This window comes from Cynocephalus volans, chromosome Y, assembly GCF_027409185.1.
Source record: "Cynocephalus volans isolate mCynVol1 chromosome Y, mCynVol1.pri, whole genome shotgun sequence".
In the NCBI taxonomy this organism is placed as follows: domain Eukaryota; kingdom Metazoa; phylum Chordata; class Mammalia; order Dermoptera; family Cynocephalidae; genus Cynocephalus; species Cynocephalus volans.
In genome coordinates, this window is record NC_084479.1 from 1,629,067 (window position 1) to 1,647,842 (window position 18,776).

An 18,776-nucleotide genomic window follows, 5' to 3' on the forward strand; every position below is an offset into this window, starting at 1 on the left:
TTTGAAATAGCAGTAGGATGGGAACGTCCATTGAAAATAAACAGCCACATGTTCTGAGAAGCGGGGACACTGTGTTCTAATGTCCAGCAGCTCCTTTTCCTGTTACTTGATCACATATCTGTTCTTCCAGATTGCCTTTTCACTTTGAAAACTGCAAAATTAAGTAATTCTAGTCATCTCTGTTTAAGCAGGCCCTTAAATAATCTGACTACTTGCTTTCAAAAGGTCTGTGAGAAGAAAGGGGTGAGGATCCGGGCAGGTCTGTGTTCCCAGACTGGCAGGAAGTCTGCGTGGGGGCGTTTGCCCTGGCAGCTCTTGATATTTCTGAAACCAACTGGAAAGGCCAGAGCTATGGTGGGTTTTTGTCCTCGTAGTCATAAGATGAAAGTGGTGCTTTAGACAGGAACTTTGCTTATCTTCACTGATGCTTTCCTCTCTGTTCATCCTTTGCAGAAATGTCGCCTGTTGCATTGTGATGGACATTTGTATGCGAGGGGAAGAAACAAAGACACAATTTGGGTTTTGTCCTGGGAAAGGTGCTAGTGAGTTTGGGGGCTAGAAGCATAAGCCGGGAAGCTAGAGCAGAGGGTTTGGAGCAGCGCATTGTTGTGTCGAGGGATTAGGGAGGCAGGGGAGGATTTCTAGCCTGAGGGTGGAGGCAGTGGGGTCCAAGTGCTGAGGGCTGAGTGTGGGCAGAGTGTGTGCATGTTGGCCATGGGGTGGATAGTGTGACCAGAGGGGACCCAGTAAACAGAGCTCTGCAGGAAAGGAAGACCACTTTCTCCAACGAGAAAGGACAAAGCGTTCATTGTTGCGGGCGGGTGATGTTTGGGCAGAGTTGATGGTGTCCAGAACAGCGTGGCCTGTTTTGCATGATAATGGCTGGACTTTATTAAACACAGGGTCCCCCACCTGGCCTGATCAAACTGATCTTTTGCCTTGCTGGTAGAGACCAGACAGGAGACGATTTGTGTGAGGTGGGTGGCTGCCCTTAGGAAATGGGCTTTACTGGGCAGGAGGTCTAATGTGACGTTAGAGGTGTCTTGGTTTTCTTTTTCTGTTCCATGTGAGCTATAGTGGCATCTCTAGTATGTCATCCTTCCTCTAGAACCGTGGTGTAAACTGGTAGTGGTGTTGTTCCCCAGGAGCATGTGCCAATGTCTGGAGATACTTTGGTCGTCACAAGTTGGGATGGAAGATGCTACTAGCTCCTAGCAGGCCAGGGATGCTGCTAAACACCCTACAGAGCATGGGACAGCCCCCACAGCAAAGAATGATCTGGTCCCAGATGTCAGAAGTGCCAAGGTGGAGAAGCGTGGCTTGCATATTCCAGTTTGACTATCCAAATTTTATTTACTGGACATTTGGGTAAAATAGCCAGCTTTCAGCTGTTATGGAAAAGTTCTGCAGATCTTATACAACAGTGGAATTATAGTTAACGCTACTGAACTGTACACTTAAAAATGGTTAAGAGGGTAAATTTTACATTCTGTGTTTTTTACCACAGTTAAACATTGCAGGTGCTCCTGCCCTTGTGGCGTCTTGTTCCTGTGGCCATCCTGGAGATGGTGGTGGGCTGCACGCCCCCTGTTCCACCTTGTGGGCTGCACCGCTGGCTCTGAGCAGCAAAGCTCACGAGGACAGACCGCCTCTCTCTGTCAGGGCTCACTCAAGTGTCCTGGGGCATGGAGATTATTAAAGGATTAGAATTCATTGACTGTGGGGGAAGGTCCTCAAGGGAGAGTTGCAGGGTCCTGGGCAATGGAAGTCGCTAAGCAGTGCCTCTGAGAAGCCCACCTGTCCAGCGTGGGGAGGGGATGCTCAGAGGAGGCTGGCCCTCCACGAGTCTGAGCCAGTATCTCCCAGGGCCCAGGGCCACTGGTTGGTTGTGGGACCCCCAGTTGGGAAGAAAGAGGGGACATAGAGAAGCATGGTGTGAGGACAGCTGGAGGCGCCGGGCACCTCTGCCTCCATCCTTCGCCCTGTGACTGTGACATGACCTACAGAGAATCACGGCTGCCATACCACCTCTACTTTACACCTTGGGCTGCTCCCTCTTTTGACCCAATCCAACAAAGAAGCACACAGGGGTGGAGCTTCTGGGAAACGCAGTTCCCATTTTCACCAAGATAGCCCCCTACTGCACCTAGGGTGGAAACAGCTGGCCTGTGCACATTCTGTACATTCAAAGGGCAGCTGAGAGATGGGCCACCTTCCTTTTTATGCCTTGCTTGATTGCAAATACGCAAAACTTCAACCATGGCATATTCTGAAGAGGTATTTGTGTCTTAGCTTGAGAATGTAGCTGTCATTTAAATCATGTTGTTTTGTTTGTTTGTTTGTTTTGTTTCAAATAGCAGAAATGTGGCGTGGTTTCCACATAATCCACTTAGGCTAAACTTTTATAAAACACCCTATTTTTAATTACAACTTTCTGCTTTTTCAAGTTTCTATAATGCTATAGTAGCTAAACAAGGGAAAAAGGAAACTTAAGTAAACAATAAGAACATCTAGGGTAATTGAGCTTTTGATTTTTTAAATTTTAAACAGTCTTATATAAAAGATATAGAAGACACTCTACCTAAGTAGCTGGGAGTATGGGAAATGACGATGTCTCCCTCTACTACTTAAGCTTCTCGTTTCCTCATGTTATCATCAAGAATGGGATAATTTGTCCCTGAACCTGAGAGATGAGCAGCCTAGCCTGGGTTCTGGTCTCAATTTGGGCATGAGCAAATTGTAATGATACTAGAAAAATGATCTGTAAATACACTCATACGATACTTTAGAGTTGCAGCATGTTTTCATAATTGTCGTACTTTTCCCCTCCTGCTTGTCCTAGGGTGTAAGAAAACCAACTCTTATCACTAATTTTGGGGTGACAAAACGGAGACTAAGAAAGTTAAGTAATTTCTCCAAATAGTGTAGTTACGTTAAGTGGTAGAGGCAAGTCTTTTGTGTCAGATCACTCCTCGTCTTTTTAAGACCTTCCACGATATGAAGTCCCTCCCCACCCACTCACCCTCTGTGCCAGCAGGGCCCCCTGTGCATGCCTGTTCCTGCATTTGTCTCATGAAAAGTACATCAGTTGGGGTCCAGATAGGAGACAGGAACCACACGGTCATTGGAAGAGGGAATGCTCAGTATATAGCAGGCCTCGGCCAATCGGCCAGATCCTGCTGTGCCCACTTGCTCCTGTCCTGTCTGTCTACAAGAGCAAGTTTGAACAGTTGCCACAGAGACTGTATGGCCTGCAAAGCCAGAAGTATTTACTCTGTAGCTCTTTGAAAAAGTGTGTTCATTCCCAGTGTAAAGAATTAACTAGTGACAGGTTATTACTTGTTATAATTAATTATTATAGTAGCAATTACTAATTACTAACTAGTAACTACAGGTAGAGAGAACTCTACAGAATTCAGGACTAGCAGATCCAGGGAGCAGCACTCCGGCGTGGGGCAGAGCATCTGAAGAAGAAATTTGCAACTGTCTTCCCCAGCTGCTTCTAAAGCGGAAAGTCAGATCTCAATGGAGTGTGGTGACAGGGGTCCTCTGGACAGTGGACATGTTCACTGAAAGCCACAGGCCTGCTGGCAAGCAGGAAGCCACCCCTGGCATGCCAGTGAAGCTCACCAGGAAGCTGGCTGGGGTGTCTGTGGAGCTCACTGGTTTGTAACTAAAGCTCTCTGGGAAGCTGCTCACTGGGCTCCTGCGGAACTTGCCAGGAAGCCGCCGTTGGGGCTAGTGCCACTGGGGTTCCATGTGACCTCCCTGTTCCACAGGAGCCAGCAGAGGAGAAAGCACATAGCAGTTAGAAAGGGCGCCCTTTCTTCCTCCACTGTCCCTCCAGCGCCCTCTACTGACAAGGCTGGCAGATGCCGGCCGGCACAGGAGAAATGTTCACAGGGTCCAGCTCCAGCATCACAGTGTGGGCTACGAAGGTAGATTCGAAGTTGGGAGGCAGTGCATTGCTGACTGGCAATGCTGGATAGGTTGTCTGCAAATCTTTCTCTGCTAGATTGTAACCTCCTCCCACACACAGTGTCTTGAAAAAAAAATGCTCCCTGAACACTGCTCTCAATTAACCATCTCTTAGGCCATCCTGACCTGTGTTCTCTGGAGTGCAGCACTGAGGACCTCTGCCCCACCTGGAGAGGAGAGACACACCTCTAGCTTTCTTCTGTCTCCCCCCCACCACCCCCACCGTGAGGGTAGTGAGCCACAGGATGGCCACTCACTCTCCTATGGTTCCTTGTGCAGCTGGCCTGGATTCTGAGGCTACCACACCCAACTGCCTGAGGCTGATTCCATCCCCTGCCTGATTCTCAGTCACTCCTAGAGCGATCAGCTCCTTTTCTGTGTCTGTGTAGAACTTCTGTCTGCTAACCGCCCTCTCCACAGCCTCCAGGTCTTGTCCAGTCTTCTGCTGCTAAGGACCCCATGGATGTTTTTGGTGGCCACATGCCCTCTGTGTACCTGAGATGACCACCCAGTCATCGTGTCCCTTTCACTCATCTTGCTGGCCTCTCTCTGTCCCGTTGTCCAGGCCATATCTGCCTTTCCTTTTCTCGGGGCCTCACGTTACTGCACCTTCATTTTAGGGAGGGATTAAAAGAATGTTAGACCACTATGTTCATAAGCACAGGATGAAACACCTCATTCATCATCTAGTTCCAAAACATAAGGGGCAGGTTTTTGTTTTATTTTTTCAAGTTTTTTCTCTTTTGGTTTTGTTTTATCATTTTTCTTGCTTTTTTGATTTTTTTTGTCGACCATGAGGAATTTTTTTTTCTTTCATTATCAAGATTTTAGTGGTTGTTTTGAAGATCGATACACAGACATTTCAATTTGTACACAATTCTTTATGTACCTACCAAAAACCTAAAGAGCCGTGTAGTTGTGATTCTTTTCCAGTCATTCCAGTGACTTCCTAGCTTAAAATTTGAAGGCATATTTTCCTTATGAGGTTATCAAGTACCGGTATCTTCAGAAGTTCATAAGCTATTACATCATACATCCCAGTAATACACAATTTATTATCATAGACACTACAAACTCAAATTTTCAATCTTTCACAGCACGTTAACAAAATTATTAGGAAAACTGGGCTGTCGTGACCAAAGATGTTACAGCGTGCACACAGTTCTGATGGGGAGAGACAGGGTCAAGGAGCAGGTTTCTTTAGGAAATAATTCTACCGAAAAATAACATGGAGTACAAGTAATTTAAACTGTTCAAAACATTAAATGCATGTCTGTGACCCCAAATTGCCATTCAGTATGCTTTATATTATAGGATATAAAAACTGCCTTCCCCCCATCTATGGAATGTTAACCTGACAGCCAAGACAGTCAAAACTTCCCATAAATCAATATCCCACTATTTTCTGGTTGTGCCAGAAAATAAACAACCAAGGCTGGCCGGTTAGCTCAGTTGGTTAGAGTGTGGTGCTGATAACACCAAGGTCCAGGGTTCGATCCCTGTGCCGGTCAGCCACAAAAATAAGAGCGAAAAATAAACCACCACCAAATGATTTCATCTCTTTTAAAAAAAGCATTTACATTTAAAAAATGGAATGAGGTGGATTCTCTTCTTAAAAGTGTTTTTAGAGCTGCTAAAAAAACTTGCATTTATAAAATAGTTGATAAAAATACTCCTCTGGCTGTACAAGAAGGGAGGCAGGGAGCGCTGATAAGACACAGTTCATGATATTGGTCAGACCCGGCTTCCTTCTCTCCTGCTTCCTCAGAGGCTGGATTCTCCTGGCTTTTAGTTTCTCTGTTTTCTGAAGGTAAATCTCCTTTTTTTTTTTTGGCGGCTGGCTGGTATGGGGATCTGAACCCGTGACCTTTGTGTTACAAGGCTACCAGCCTGCTGCAGGTAAATCTTGACTTTCTTGGTTAGCCACCTTGGCCCTTTTGCCCTTTGCTCCCCTTTTGTCTTCTGTTTGCACATTTTTGTCTGAAGATGTATTGTTTCCTGCTGCCTTTTTGGCTTCGTTTCCACTTTTGCAGAAGCAGGTTTAGCTGACAACCTTGCCAGTCTCCTCTTGGCTGTTCCTTTCTGTCCCTGGGGCTGAGCTGTCCTTCCTTTCGTGCTGAGAGCCTTCCTGGATCTGGGCTGCCTGGCCACTGCCCCAGCTGCTGGGATGCTCGGGGGTGCAAGGAGTTATTTTTTTAAGTCACAACACATTTGAGTGGTGGTTTCCATTTTCAGTGGGCTTCATTGTTATCAGAGCACAAGTCTGTCTCTGAAGTGGAGAACCTTCCGTGTAGATGAGATATACTCAGGTTATTTCACAATTTGCTACTTTTCCTGGATGAGTCAGGTTTCCTTTCCAAAGGACCTGAGCTCAGCTGGAATGAGTAAGAGTGTTAACTTAAGCAGACTACGGAGGTGACTTCAGCAATTGTCCTAACAAAAGGCACTGAGCGGTCATGCAGTTATATTATTGTCTGGAAAGTGAGGCAATTCTTGAGATGATCAGAACCGATAAATTGCAGGTGTGATTCATGGCCTTTGAAATATGATATTGGACTTAAAAAACAAAAGTTCTTCTTTCCTTCATTTTGATTTCTGGTCATTGTGGTTTTCTAAATCCTTCAAGCTCAAAATGCACCGTTGCTGACATGTTAGGTCCCTTCGCAGCCTTTGAGTCCCTGTGCACCTTGGTTTTGTCTGCCCTGTGTTGGTTGGGGCCCTTCCTCCCATCCTTCAAGGGGATTGCAGAGACTTAGGGGTAGGTACCCTCAGGTCACCTTCCTTGCCATTTTGTTCTCATTGCCAAAGAGAGTCATTCTGAGTGTAACTCCAAGATTAATCTTCCTGAAGTACTTGCTTTAATACATTTGCTCCCCGATGTCTGTGCCTGCTGCAGCTGGGCCCCGCCACCTGCCGGGTGACACCCAGCATCCGGTTCAAGGTCATGCTCCCAGTCTTCCTCCTTCCCGCCCTCATCCTCACAGTCCCCCAGGCCCCCTTTATGCTCTGCCCACTCTCTCATTCCTCAGCCATACCCAGCTTCCTGCGTCCGCGCCTGTCTGCACGTGCAGACCTCCATGCCGTGTCCTCCCCAGTCTGCGCCTTCAAGTGTCTATTCAAGTTGCCGGTCTTGGCCCTTTTTGTTCAAGAAGGCTTTTCATCTCCATCAGAGACAAGGTGGACAGGACCCTCATGCTCCCACTGCGCTGGACACGATTCTGGTCCCCTGTGGGAATCAAGATTCTCCTGCTTTCATGGGTCTTCCTCCTCGGTCATCTGCATAGTCTGTTCAGTGAAGTACGGAAAACTGCGTTTCAAAAAAAGGCTTTCATTAACTGTTTGCTTTTCTCCTGCTGTTTGTAGAGAAAACATTTCTGTAAGAACAATGAGACATTCTGCACATTGTGTGACATTTAACTCTTCATTAGGGCAAAGAGTGAGTTTTCTATACAGAATACCAATTAAAAATGAAGACAAAACTATTTGGCCTGGCGTGTGAACTTGGTGCTTTTGGTCTGTGTGTGCACAGCATGGCACCCGGGGCCAGCATCGAAGCTGTGGCATGACTGATCTCCTGGCTTTTTGCAGAGGGACTTTTCAGAGTTGGAGCAAGTGAGACCGAGGGTTTTCCTGACTGCCATGGGACAGAAGTGCCCTCTTCATGGCACTGGCATTCTGCAGACCTCAGGCAATCACCGCTAATACATGCAATGCCAAGCACTATCTTTCCCTTGTAAACACGAGACCATGACAGAATCAGCACCATGCTGTAATTCTGTAGAACGTGTTCCAGTGTGGGGAGGCCAGCAGTCCCTGTCATTGTCCTGCGAAAACCAGCACTAACTTTAGGTTTGTTCCTCACCAAGTACAAGCCTAATGAATTCTCCCCAACTTGAGAAGTTTGGTGGGGTAAAGAGTGTAGAATGGAGGTTCTCGAAGTTGCTTTTTCTTTTCTGACTACTTTTCCCATGAGCACAGTAAACATCAAAGAAATGCTTTCTCTTGGCAAGAAGGCCAAGAGGAAAGAAATACTGCTTTTTTCCCAAAGCAAAACACATTTTTTGCTGGGAAATTCAAGTGGATTGTGGTTAGGGAAGGCAGATGGGTGTTGTGGAGTGTGGTCTTCATTTCTCAAGCAGGAGCTGCAGGAGTCTTTACAGATGGCAAGTGACAAGGTGTAATCCTTCATCGTGAAGTTGGAGAGTAAGTGACAGCAGTAAATGACAGGTAGTCTCACAGGACTTGTTTGTACAGCATTTGTGGGAATGAAGCTGAAAAACCCACCTGGGCACAGCTGAGTCAGACACAGGTAATGTGTCTCCCGGAGGAAGTGCTGCTTTAGAAACTGTCCCAAGACACTGCAAGCCATTAGTCATCCTGGCTTTGCCTAAAGATTTTCCTGTAATAATCAAAGTCAAAGGTAGTATTGCAGGGAGAAGAACAAAATTTTCAAGTTCAGCACCTGTCACCCTTACACTGGGTCAAAATCATTTTCTTGTTTTTAGATTTTAAGGAATGCATAACTTTTTACTGTGGTAAAATACATATAAAATTTTCCACTTACCCACTTTTGAGTGTGCTATTCAGTGCTATTAAGTACATCCACATTGTTGTGCAATCATCACCACTACCTATTTTCAAAACTTTTCATCTTCCCAAACTGAAACTCTGTACCCATTAAATTAACTCCCCAGTCCTGCTGCTTCTCTGCCCCTGGCAACCACTATTCTATGTTGCATCTCTATGATTTTGACTCTTCTGGGTCTTTCATATAAGTAGAATCAGACAATATTTATCCTTTTGTGACTGGCTCATTTCACTGAGCAAAGTGTCATCAAGGTTCATCCATGTTGTAGCATCTGACAGAATTTCCTTCCTTTTTTAAGGCTGAATAATATTCCATTGTATAGATACACCACATTTTATTTATCTATTCACCTGTTCCTTGACATTAAAGGCAAAAACAAAACAAAGTTCTATCCTTAGAAATTTGCAATGATAGAAATGTATTTTGTAAATGTACATTTTGGGACACTCTTCAAAATACAGGCTAAATTAGCTTTCTAAGCAAGTGTCTTATTAGCACTTGATTGACATTATTATTATCATAATTCTGTTACTTTGGTTAATATTTTATGTTTTACCTTAGGTAAAATGTTGGATTCTTCCCCTTATTACTTCTCTATGCCTTCTTTCGAGCTCAGTAAACGTATAAATTGGATTCTCAGTTTACACCATGTTTCCTTTGATGGTGGTATTAAAATTGGGAAAAATCATCTACTCCTATATTCATAGAAGTTAATGTTTAAGTCTCTTAAATGAGATTAATGTGTGTAAATATGTTGGTGTTGTTTTCTTTTGCTGCTTTACTCCACAGCAAAATTTCCAAAATGGTAATATGAAATATAGTGGGAGAAATATCTACTATCAAAACGTACTTGAAAAGGCCTATCTTTTCACCAATTTATAGTAAATAAATTATATGTTTATATTCAGTCATGAGGTCATCTCTTTTGTGAGAGATGAATTATGGTTTATTCTGAATGTGGTTGTAGACAGTTTCAGCTAAAAATTGTTAGGAGCTGATTTATTATGCCTAACTCAAGCTTTGAATTGAAAGTTTTTGATATTAGACTTTGTGCATACGTTAGTGATATAATTAAGGGCATCTACATTACAGGTTAGCTGTGTTATTCATTATAAATGCAAGGAAATGAGGAAAAAGAGACAAGGATTCTCAGACTCTGGAGTTTGCAGCCATGGAATACACATGGATAGAGAAAACTTTTGTGGTCTTTGAACAGGGTGGGTGTCCTGGCAGTCAAGAAAAGTTACTACAGACAGGAAGCCTCCAAAAGAAAAACTGGCCCCAGGATGTCAGGAACTGCCTTGGAATCGCTGGGCCTCTGGGGATGGAAAAAACTGAACTCCACAGCTTACCTTCCTATCCACACCTAATCTTCCCCATCTTCGCCTCCCTTCCTGGGTGCCCTCATTTGGCCCAGTGCGGGGATAGAAATGAGCAAAGTCAGCGCATGCACTTGTAGGCTTTCTAGCAGTGACATGCAGATGTGCAGGGATAGTTCTAGCTACAACCCTCAGTGGTGACATGGCAACACAAAGACCTCCCTCATCTCCACTCCTAGAACTGAGCCCTTCCTCTGTGTGGAGGCTTTCTGCGGGGGCTGGGGGAAGGGCTTCGGATCCCAGCACCCCCCAGCTTTGCCCCCCTTTTTCCTTTGCTCTCCTTTCCTCTTCTCTAGACTTTTGAAGCCAGTTGTCCATGGAACAAACTGCTTTATATTTTTGTTAGGGGTGGTCTTTTAGTTTCATTGATGGTGTTGACTTGCAATGAAATGATTGCTACATTAATATAAGAGTGCAGTCGTCCTGTGTTTGTCTATTTTGATGCCTCTCCACGTGTCGTTGCTTCCCTATGAGTGCCTGTCCCTCAGGTGTTCTCCTGTTTGTCCCCAAAACCCTCACTCTCTCAAGGCCACACCAAGTGCCACGGGCTCTGTGAAATCCTTCTGTGAGCACCCACACGTGAAGGAGGGCAGATGTAGTTCCAACTTGTCTGTACTTTACTGCTTCATCTACGTGCCCCTTATACCTTCTACCTCACTCCTCCAAGGAGGATCTGAGGACCTGCAGCATTGGCATTTCTGGGGAGCTTGTTAAAAACGGTTTGGATATGCAGAAACACAGGGCCCACCCCAGCCAGACCTGCTGAATCAGAATCTGCATTTAACGAGATCCTGGGTGACTGGTCTGCACATTACAGTTTGGTAAGTGCTGATCCACAAGGCTATATAAATGTCTTCAAGGTGAGAAATAGGTCTTTCAAGACCCACCCCCTAAAGTATCTAACACAGTCCTTTTGTGCATAGTACTTGCTCGATAAATATTTGTCCACCCACGCTCATGGTGGCTTTTTATATACTACACTAGAGAAGAATTTAAGTAATGGTTTTTAGGTGGTAGTTACTAGATACAGGCCTGAGCTGTAGGAATAATCATGTGCTTGCTCTCTATGCAGTCTGCTTTCTACATTCTAGATTTCACCTTTAAAAATGATGTCCCCGGTGCTTTCGTGGGGTGGGAGAAGATGAAAACAGTCCAGGCTGTCCTTGAACTACTGCAACATGCCTTGGGAGGCTGCAGCCTGTTTGTCCTCGTTTGGACATTGTCATTCACCCCACCCACTGTGGTGCTGGATATCGATCAGATGGGCCTGCTATCAGCATGCCCCCAGCCGACTCTGGTGATTGACACCAGCTGGACTATTGGTGGTCCTCCACATGGAACTAGCTCCCATGCACTCTGGGTTGTACTGGCTTATGCGATACTCATTCATACCTCCTGATCTTTGGAAGGCCCCTCGTCCACCAGTGTTGGAGGCCCAGGAGCTGTTCTTGGTGGTCGTCCATCTGCAGTCTGTTTTCTTTCTAGGTGGACTCCCTCAGCAACCCCCCGTCCCACCTCCAGGCTTTGAATACCTTCTGTCGCTGGTCACTCCACAGGCAGGCCACCAATCCCTGGGCACCATCCTCAGACAGCCAGCTACCCACTGGTCCCTCCACCTGGGTGGCCCCTTTGCCTCTCACTTGGGGCCTGTGAGAACCTACACTCTACCACGAAGCACCCACATTTGGGCTGTACAGGGCTAAGCATGCAGTCTTAGGTGGTGGACACTTAATTACAACCTGTGTGCTATGACATTGGGAGGGAATTGTCTAGACTTTTGAAACCAGTTGTTGACAGAACAAGTTGCTTCATATTTTTGTTAGGAATGGTCTTTTCATTTTGTTGATGGTGCTAACTTGCCATGAATAATTAACATCAGAGTTCAGTTGTCTTCGTTTCTAGGTGGAGATGTTAGGAAAATATGCAGCTTCAGGGCTGAGGCATCATACCTTGCTTAGTACCCAGCTCTTTAACCGTGTGCATGCTTCCTGCTGAGTTTTGGAAGTTATTGTCAGGTTAATCGTGGCAGACGGTTAAACTGTACGCCGATGTGCTCTTAACGCGTCTTTGTTTTCTCCTGGTTTCCCTAGCAGTTTGTAAAGCTTTTTGGTGTAAAACAAGGGTTGACCTTTTTTGGGACGAGCCGAGTAGTAAATATTTTTGGCTTTGTGGGCAAAATTACTGAATTCTGTCCTGTAGCATTATGTAAATGAATGGGTGTGGCTGTGGTCCATTGAAACTTCATTTACCCAAAAAAGAAAAAAAAGAAAAGAAGCAACTGGCCGGACATAGCTCACTGGCCATAGTTTGCCAACCACTGTGCAAAAGATAGGCATGTCAGCCGGGGTTAGCTGCTGCTGAGTTGGATTATTACTGAGTATGAAAACCTGGGTTAAGGATTTTTTTTTTTTAAACTTTACGTTATGTACAAAGAGATAGCATGGTTTCTTTCCTTGGGTAGATGCCTTGGATTATCCATTCCAGGAAGAGTGCTTAGTCCAACTTGATGAAGCCTGTATCTTTAGTGTACTGACGGAAACACTGGTGGCACATATTGAGGCCGTTATTTCTGGATCAGACCAGGCCGGTTGGAGCAAACACGGCAAGAGTGAGAACCCTGGCCAAATTTTCACAGGTGGCTCCAGTAGAGCTCTGGTGACCCATCTTGTCAGGAGGGCAACAAGGCAAAAGGCAGGGATTTAAAGACCAGGGGTTCTCAGGATAAAGGTTATCATATAATGGATGAAATTCAAGCTTTTAAGGAGTCCGTCAATACATATTCAGAGCATACTGTGTTTAGCACTGAGTAGTGAGTATTTGAATATACACAGCATAGTATAATAATCTGATTAGGACTATAATTTAAAAAACCAGATAGTAAGTGTTAGCAAGGATGTGGAGAAATTGGAACCTTTATGCACTGCTGGTGAGAACGTAAAATGGTGCAGCTGCTTTGGAGAACAGTCTTGTTGTTCCTCAAAATGTTAAACATGGTTACCACAGGACCCAGCAACTCCACTTCTAGGTATATACCCAAGAGAAATGAAAACATATATGTCCACCCAAAAATACCATGTTTATAGCAGCATCGGTCATAACAGTCAAAAGTAGAAACAACTCACATGTCCATCAGCTGATGCATAGATGAACAAAACATGTCCATCTATACAATGGAATATTATTCAGCTATAAAAAGGAATGAAATACTGGTACATGCTACAACACACAAGAATTTTGAAAGTATTATGCTAAGTGGAAGAATCCAGTCACAAAATGATGCCATTTATGTGAACCATCCAGAATAGGCAAATTCCTAGACACAGAAAGTACATTAGTTAGTGGATGCCAGTGGGTGGAAGGATTGGAAAGTGACTGGTTTTGAGTGCAAGGTTTCTTTCTTACAGGGTTAGGGAAATGTCCTAAAATTTATGGTTGTAAAACTCTCTGTAAGTATACTAAAAGCCACGTGACTATATACTTTGTATGAGTGAATGTATGGTATTTGAATTATATTTCAATAAAACTTACAGAACAGCTAATTAGGTACAGGATTAATGTATGAGAAACAATGTTAGTAATAAAAATGGTCCAAATTTATTGTCTGGATAAAGGAAATCTAGAAAATGCCTCAGTATCTTTGGATCGCATGTGCTCACTCGGGTGTCTTTCTGAGCCTTCCTGTTCCCTCTGTGAACAGCAGCCCGTGTCCTTGGGTGGGCAGACCAGGGTGGGGGATGCGGTACAGTAAGCAACATCCTAGCGCACCCCCAATCCCTCCCAGTCCCTTGAGTGGGATGAGGAGCCTCCCGGATCCTGTTCCATCCACACTCGCCAAGCCAGATGGGTCCTTCCACTCTTGGATAATCCCGAAGCCAGTCTGAGCACCAGTGAGCTGCATGTGGCACGTGCATGTTGTGCACTCTATGTTCCCAGCTGGTTCTCAGGCATTGCTTGCTCATTTGGGAGGCTCATGGCACGTGCTTCTCTGTTACAGATTGAAGAAGGAAGCAAAGCCGCAGCGGTTGACAAGTTGCTGGCTGGAGACGAGATCGTGGGCATCAATGACATTGGTCTCTCAGGGTTCAGACAGGAAGCCATCTGCCTGGTGAAGGGGTCCCATAAGACCCTGAAGCTTGTAGTCAAAAGGTAAGACCTGGGTCTCCTTCCACATTTGCCAAGACAAACATGAGTGAGCAGAACATCGGGCCTGGTTGGCTTGCCTGTATCTCTGTAGAGATCTTGATTTGGACTTACATCCTGCATGGGTGTGCACATAGAAAATGTCTCCCAGGCAAGGATGAACCCAGCATCAAAAATATAAGATTGCAGAAAATAAAAGAAAAACAAAAAGAACAGGGAAAAAAAGGAACAATTTAAAAATAAATAAATAAAAAGAAAAAAACATTTTAAAAAGTTTGAAAAAAGGAAAGAAAAAACAAAACAAAAAAATTTGTTTCCTTATTTTGTTACAACTGATTTTTAAGATGTTTGATTGAGCAAATTTGAATCTTCCTACCTTCCTTTGTTCCGATGAAGTGATATGTTGTTGCCTGTTGTTCACATAAGGTGGCAGGCTACTGTGTTTTTGGTTTTTAATGCTATGAAGAGAATGTGACCACTGCATAGACTTCAGCATCAGCCTCCAGGTGTTTATAGTGCTGTGCTGAGATCTGAGGGTAGCGAGCTGCCTATTCTGGTAAGTTAGATCGTTGATAGAAGCTTGCGTGATTTTAAGAGGTTAGAAAGTGGAGTTAGGGATGCAGTGCTTTTAAATACAGGAACTAAAACAATATACCAGGTTACATCCGGGTAAATAAAGGAGATTTGTGATTTCTTGTTTTAAAATAGAAATAATTCTCCACCTCGGTTTTGAAATGTTTACATGTCTTTTTTTGGCAAAATTAGCACATTCTAATTCTGGTTGGCTGTAAATTTTAAGAAATAAATTAACGCAAACATTTATTTTAATTTTTATTTAATTATTTATTCATTCATTCATTCATTTTTAGCGGCTGGCCAGTACTGGGATCTGAACCCTTTTACCTTGGTGTTATAACACCGTGCTCTAACCAACTGAGCCAACCATCCAGTCGTTATTTTAATTTTTAGTACAAACTTGAAGGCATAGTCCCAAGGACTTAACTTTTTTTTTTCTTTCTTTTTTGTGCCTTAAACAGCATCCAAGGAGAGTTTCAGAAATGTGGAAGGAAGAAATGTTCTTTGCCCAGTAATGTATCAGCCTCATTTCTAAGTGGTATATGCTATTTAACATATTTAACAAGCGCTTGTAAATCAGAAAGTAAAATCTCAGAATGGCAGTTTCTGAGCCATTTGGGGAGGATGGGACATGAGAGTTACTGTCACTTTGTATGAGGGGCTCTTCAAAAAGTTCATGGAAGGATTTCTTTTAATTCTCTTTTTCAATGAACTTTCTGAAGTACCTTCCTATAATGATTCCTTTGTGGTCACATTATTAACCCTACAAAGCAGTACATTTGTTCTTGATACCAACTCAGTTGTGGGCTGCTGGAACCCCTGTCACACTGAGCCAAGTTCATGTTCTTGCTACAGGGGAGACACCAGCTTTAGTGGATACAGTGGGCAAATTTTGTACCCCCAGGGCCTATCTGTGCATGTAAATTCCCAGCACGGAAGTTGCTGAGGCAGAAGGTGTGTGCCTTGCGGACCTTGCTAGACATTTCCAAACTTCTCAGACCACTTGTTTAACCACGTCATCTGCAGCATAGGGTATTTTCAGTCAGTTTGTTCTCTCTGTGAATATGATAAGTGAAAAGTGGTTTTATTTTTTAAATTTGCATTTTTTAAAATATGAGTTAAGTCGGACATCATTTCATATGTTTAGAAGCATGATGTATGTAATTTCTTTTTGAACTAGAGGTACAAATGCACAGATATAGATAGGCAATGTGAAATCTGGTCAAAGTAAAGCACCCATACCACATGGGAGCTGGCAGGTAGGAGGAAAGAGAAGGTGCCAGGGTGCCTGCTAGCTGATGTAGCTGAGTCGGTATTTAAAAGATTCTTGGGAAGAGGATTAAATATTTGCTCTGAAGGATGGATGGGAGCCACTGTGTGGAGTCCTCTCTTTGTGTTCTGCATACCCAGTTTCCTTTCAATGAGAAGTGCACAAAATGATTATGTGATTTAGATAGAATTTAATATTTTCAATAATATGTGTAACTCAATATGAGAACAAAAAAGGCTGTTTTTTCACTTTTAATAATAGCAGGCATTTTAGAATTTTTTAAATAAAAAATAAAATAAATAGTTTTGTACTAATTTTTAATAATATATGTAGGTACTATCTTTGCCTATTTAGACAGAAAACAAGTTTAACATGGTGCTTTGTTTAGAAATGAGAATGAAATTTTCCAAACTGGTGAATTAGTAACACTGGGATTTATTGCTGTTACCCAGCTCATTGCAAATGCCTGCCGTAAATACTGAAGATGTACACAGTAAGGACTTCTGAAACTCCAAACTAACTTCTAACTGTTTTCTTTATTACAAAAGCACCAACGAGTGCTTTTTAAATTGTTCTTCTTAAAGCCAGAGAATGTGTTCTTCTCTATCTAAGTTTAAACCTCCATTTAAATCTCCCTGCCCTCCGCTTTCTTCATCCCCAGGCAACCACTAATCTGCCTTCTGTCCCTAGGAGCTATGGCTTAGTTAGCATTTTCTAGCATTTTATGTAGGGCTCCAAGATAGAGGGCCCACTCTCAAAACAAGTGGCTAGTTCATAAAAAACCAGTGCATAAGTAATTCATAGACCAAGCCACAACCGTATAAGTATTGCCCCACTTAGAAGCATGGCCAGATGATAAATTTGGTTCTCATCCTTGTTGAACTTGATGCAACTGCTTGCCCGTCTCTGGTGCCCTAAGATGCGGTGGGGTAGGGGCACGTATGCATCAGCATAGACTCATGCACCCATGGTTTTCTAAGTGACATTTGAATAGTGGCTCAAACTCCCCTCCCCCTAGCGACAGCTGCTACGTGTCTTTTCTTTCGTGGGCTCATTTTATCTTGGTGTGTGTGTGTGGCGACTGGGGGACCAGTAGGCTGGGCTGGGATTGCAGTGAACCAGTTTCACAAAGCAGTGGCATCTTGTTTCATGGGCACAGGCAATGTGATCTTGTCATCGTTGAGAAGATCAGCCAGTGCTGGGAACGCAGTGCATGAAGAGACACACGGATCACTATCTCTCCTCAGCGAAGTTTCTTTCCCAGACAGATGAGAGCAAGCGCTTCCTCTCTCCGGGGCAGGGGTAGCTGGAAACAAAGACCATGAGACTGTCATCCACACCAGCTGCGCATCTGCTCTCTTTCGTGATGCACAGGTGCATGTGCACCTGAGAGACGGCAGGTGGGACAGGTCAGTGCCCAGGAGTCCGGGCACCCGTGGTCAGGAGAGGCCGAGCTAGGGGCTTTTGCCTCGTCCTTTGCTCCCAGGCCACTTGTTCTGTCTTTGCCTGGTTGAGGAAGTGCCCTTTGCAGGAGAGTCAAGACCGATGTATAACCCTTTGTCATGTGTTGCTCTTTGTACCCAGGCCCACCCCCGGAGAGGCTGATGGGCAGGTCTAGACGGATTTGGGCTCTGGGATCTTTGTAGAGGGCCACAGGCTGTTTTGTTGGATGGCCACCATGGTTCTACCACTTGCTGGCTTAAAGCAGTTGTGCTTAAGTGCACTTTGGCATTTTCCTGATTAACTTAGCTCAGCAGGTATGCCCCTTGCTATGCAAAAGGACAGCCTGCTGTGCTGAGGAAGGACCAGGAAAGAACAGCAGCACCTAGCTCTGCTAGGCTTCTTCTACTCCCCCTGTGCTAGGGGCTATGGTTGTCACTGTCCTAGGCACTAAAATATGCATTAACAACACTTCAGTGCCCATAATGTCGAACGCCCTAGGGAAATTTTATTTTATCCCATCATAAATTATTTTCTAAAGCTCATAATTATGCTTTCGCCCTTTTTTCTAAATTTATATTGTAATGTTAACTTTGTTTACAGTGAAATCCACCTTCCACTTCATCATTAATCCTACCCTGGATAGTTTCTCTTGAACGTATGCTATGTGACAAGCAGTTTTGTTGGAACCAAGTCATTAATAGGGTTGATTCATGTTATTTCCTGTCTTTTTGCTGGCCGTCTTAAACCCTTTTGTGAATCTAATTACATCCACTAAGCTTGCATTCAGGAGCAGATTAACACCAGCGGGGGAGGTCTTTTTGCAGGAGGCCTGAGGGGTCCTTAGGCTGTGCCATGCAGTTATACATTTGAAGAAAGGAAGCTTCCAGTGGAGTGACAGGGCTCATGCTTGCTGGGAGTGTTTCTTGCAACGTGCATCCCTCCTGAGATGTTACAAAGTTGTAATGATTTCTGCTTCAAGTTGGTATCCCCTCTGGGCTCCCCTCTGGCCTGCACTCCTTGGAGCTGTCCTTGAACAGGTGGCCTTGCAGCTCCAATGTTGATAGCACAGATGTTCCTGGGAGCCAGTGCAGTGGTGTGGCAGGAGTAAGGGGATGGCTAAGGCAGCAGGTTGTGCCCCTCTCCTCCTTCCCTCCCTTCCCCTCCCCTCCCCTCCCCTTCCCAGAGAGCTCTTCCTGGGGCAGAAACTGTGTGTGTTCAGGTGGAGGTATGTGCTCCTTAGTGGGGATGCTGGAGGGTGGCAGGTTTCACCTGTGCTTTGGAGGGTGGTCTGATGTCATTTGTTCATGGTTCGAGGGGAGTATTTCTATTTTGAGCATTTTGGGGCTTATGGCTGTTTGCTGCTGTGCTTATTTTCTTGTTAATACAGAGGAGACACTGAGGT

The 18,776-nt window shown here is 44.4% G+C and overlaps 1 protein-coding gene across 3 annotated transcripts in view; it reads left to right on the top strand.

The window, feature by feature from the left end:
- The window catches only part of LOC134368944 (protein Shroom2-like), a 125,225-nt gene that overhangs the window by 49,516 nt on the left and 56,933 nt on the right, over window positions 1–18,776 (top strand). For all 3 annotated transcript variants that reach the window (XM_063085180.1, XM_063085181.1, XM_063085183.1), the window contains exon 2: window positions 13,940–14,091. In XM_063085180.1, the coding sequence (XP_062941250.1) occupies window positions 13,940–14,091 (152 nt within the window). The remainder of the gene's footprint in view (window positions 1–13,939; window positions 14,092–18,776) is intronic.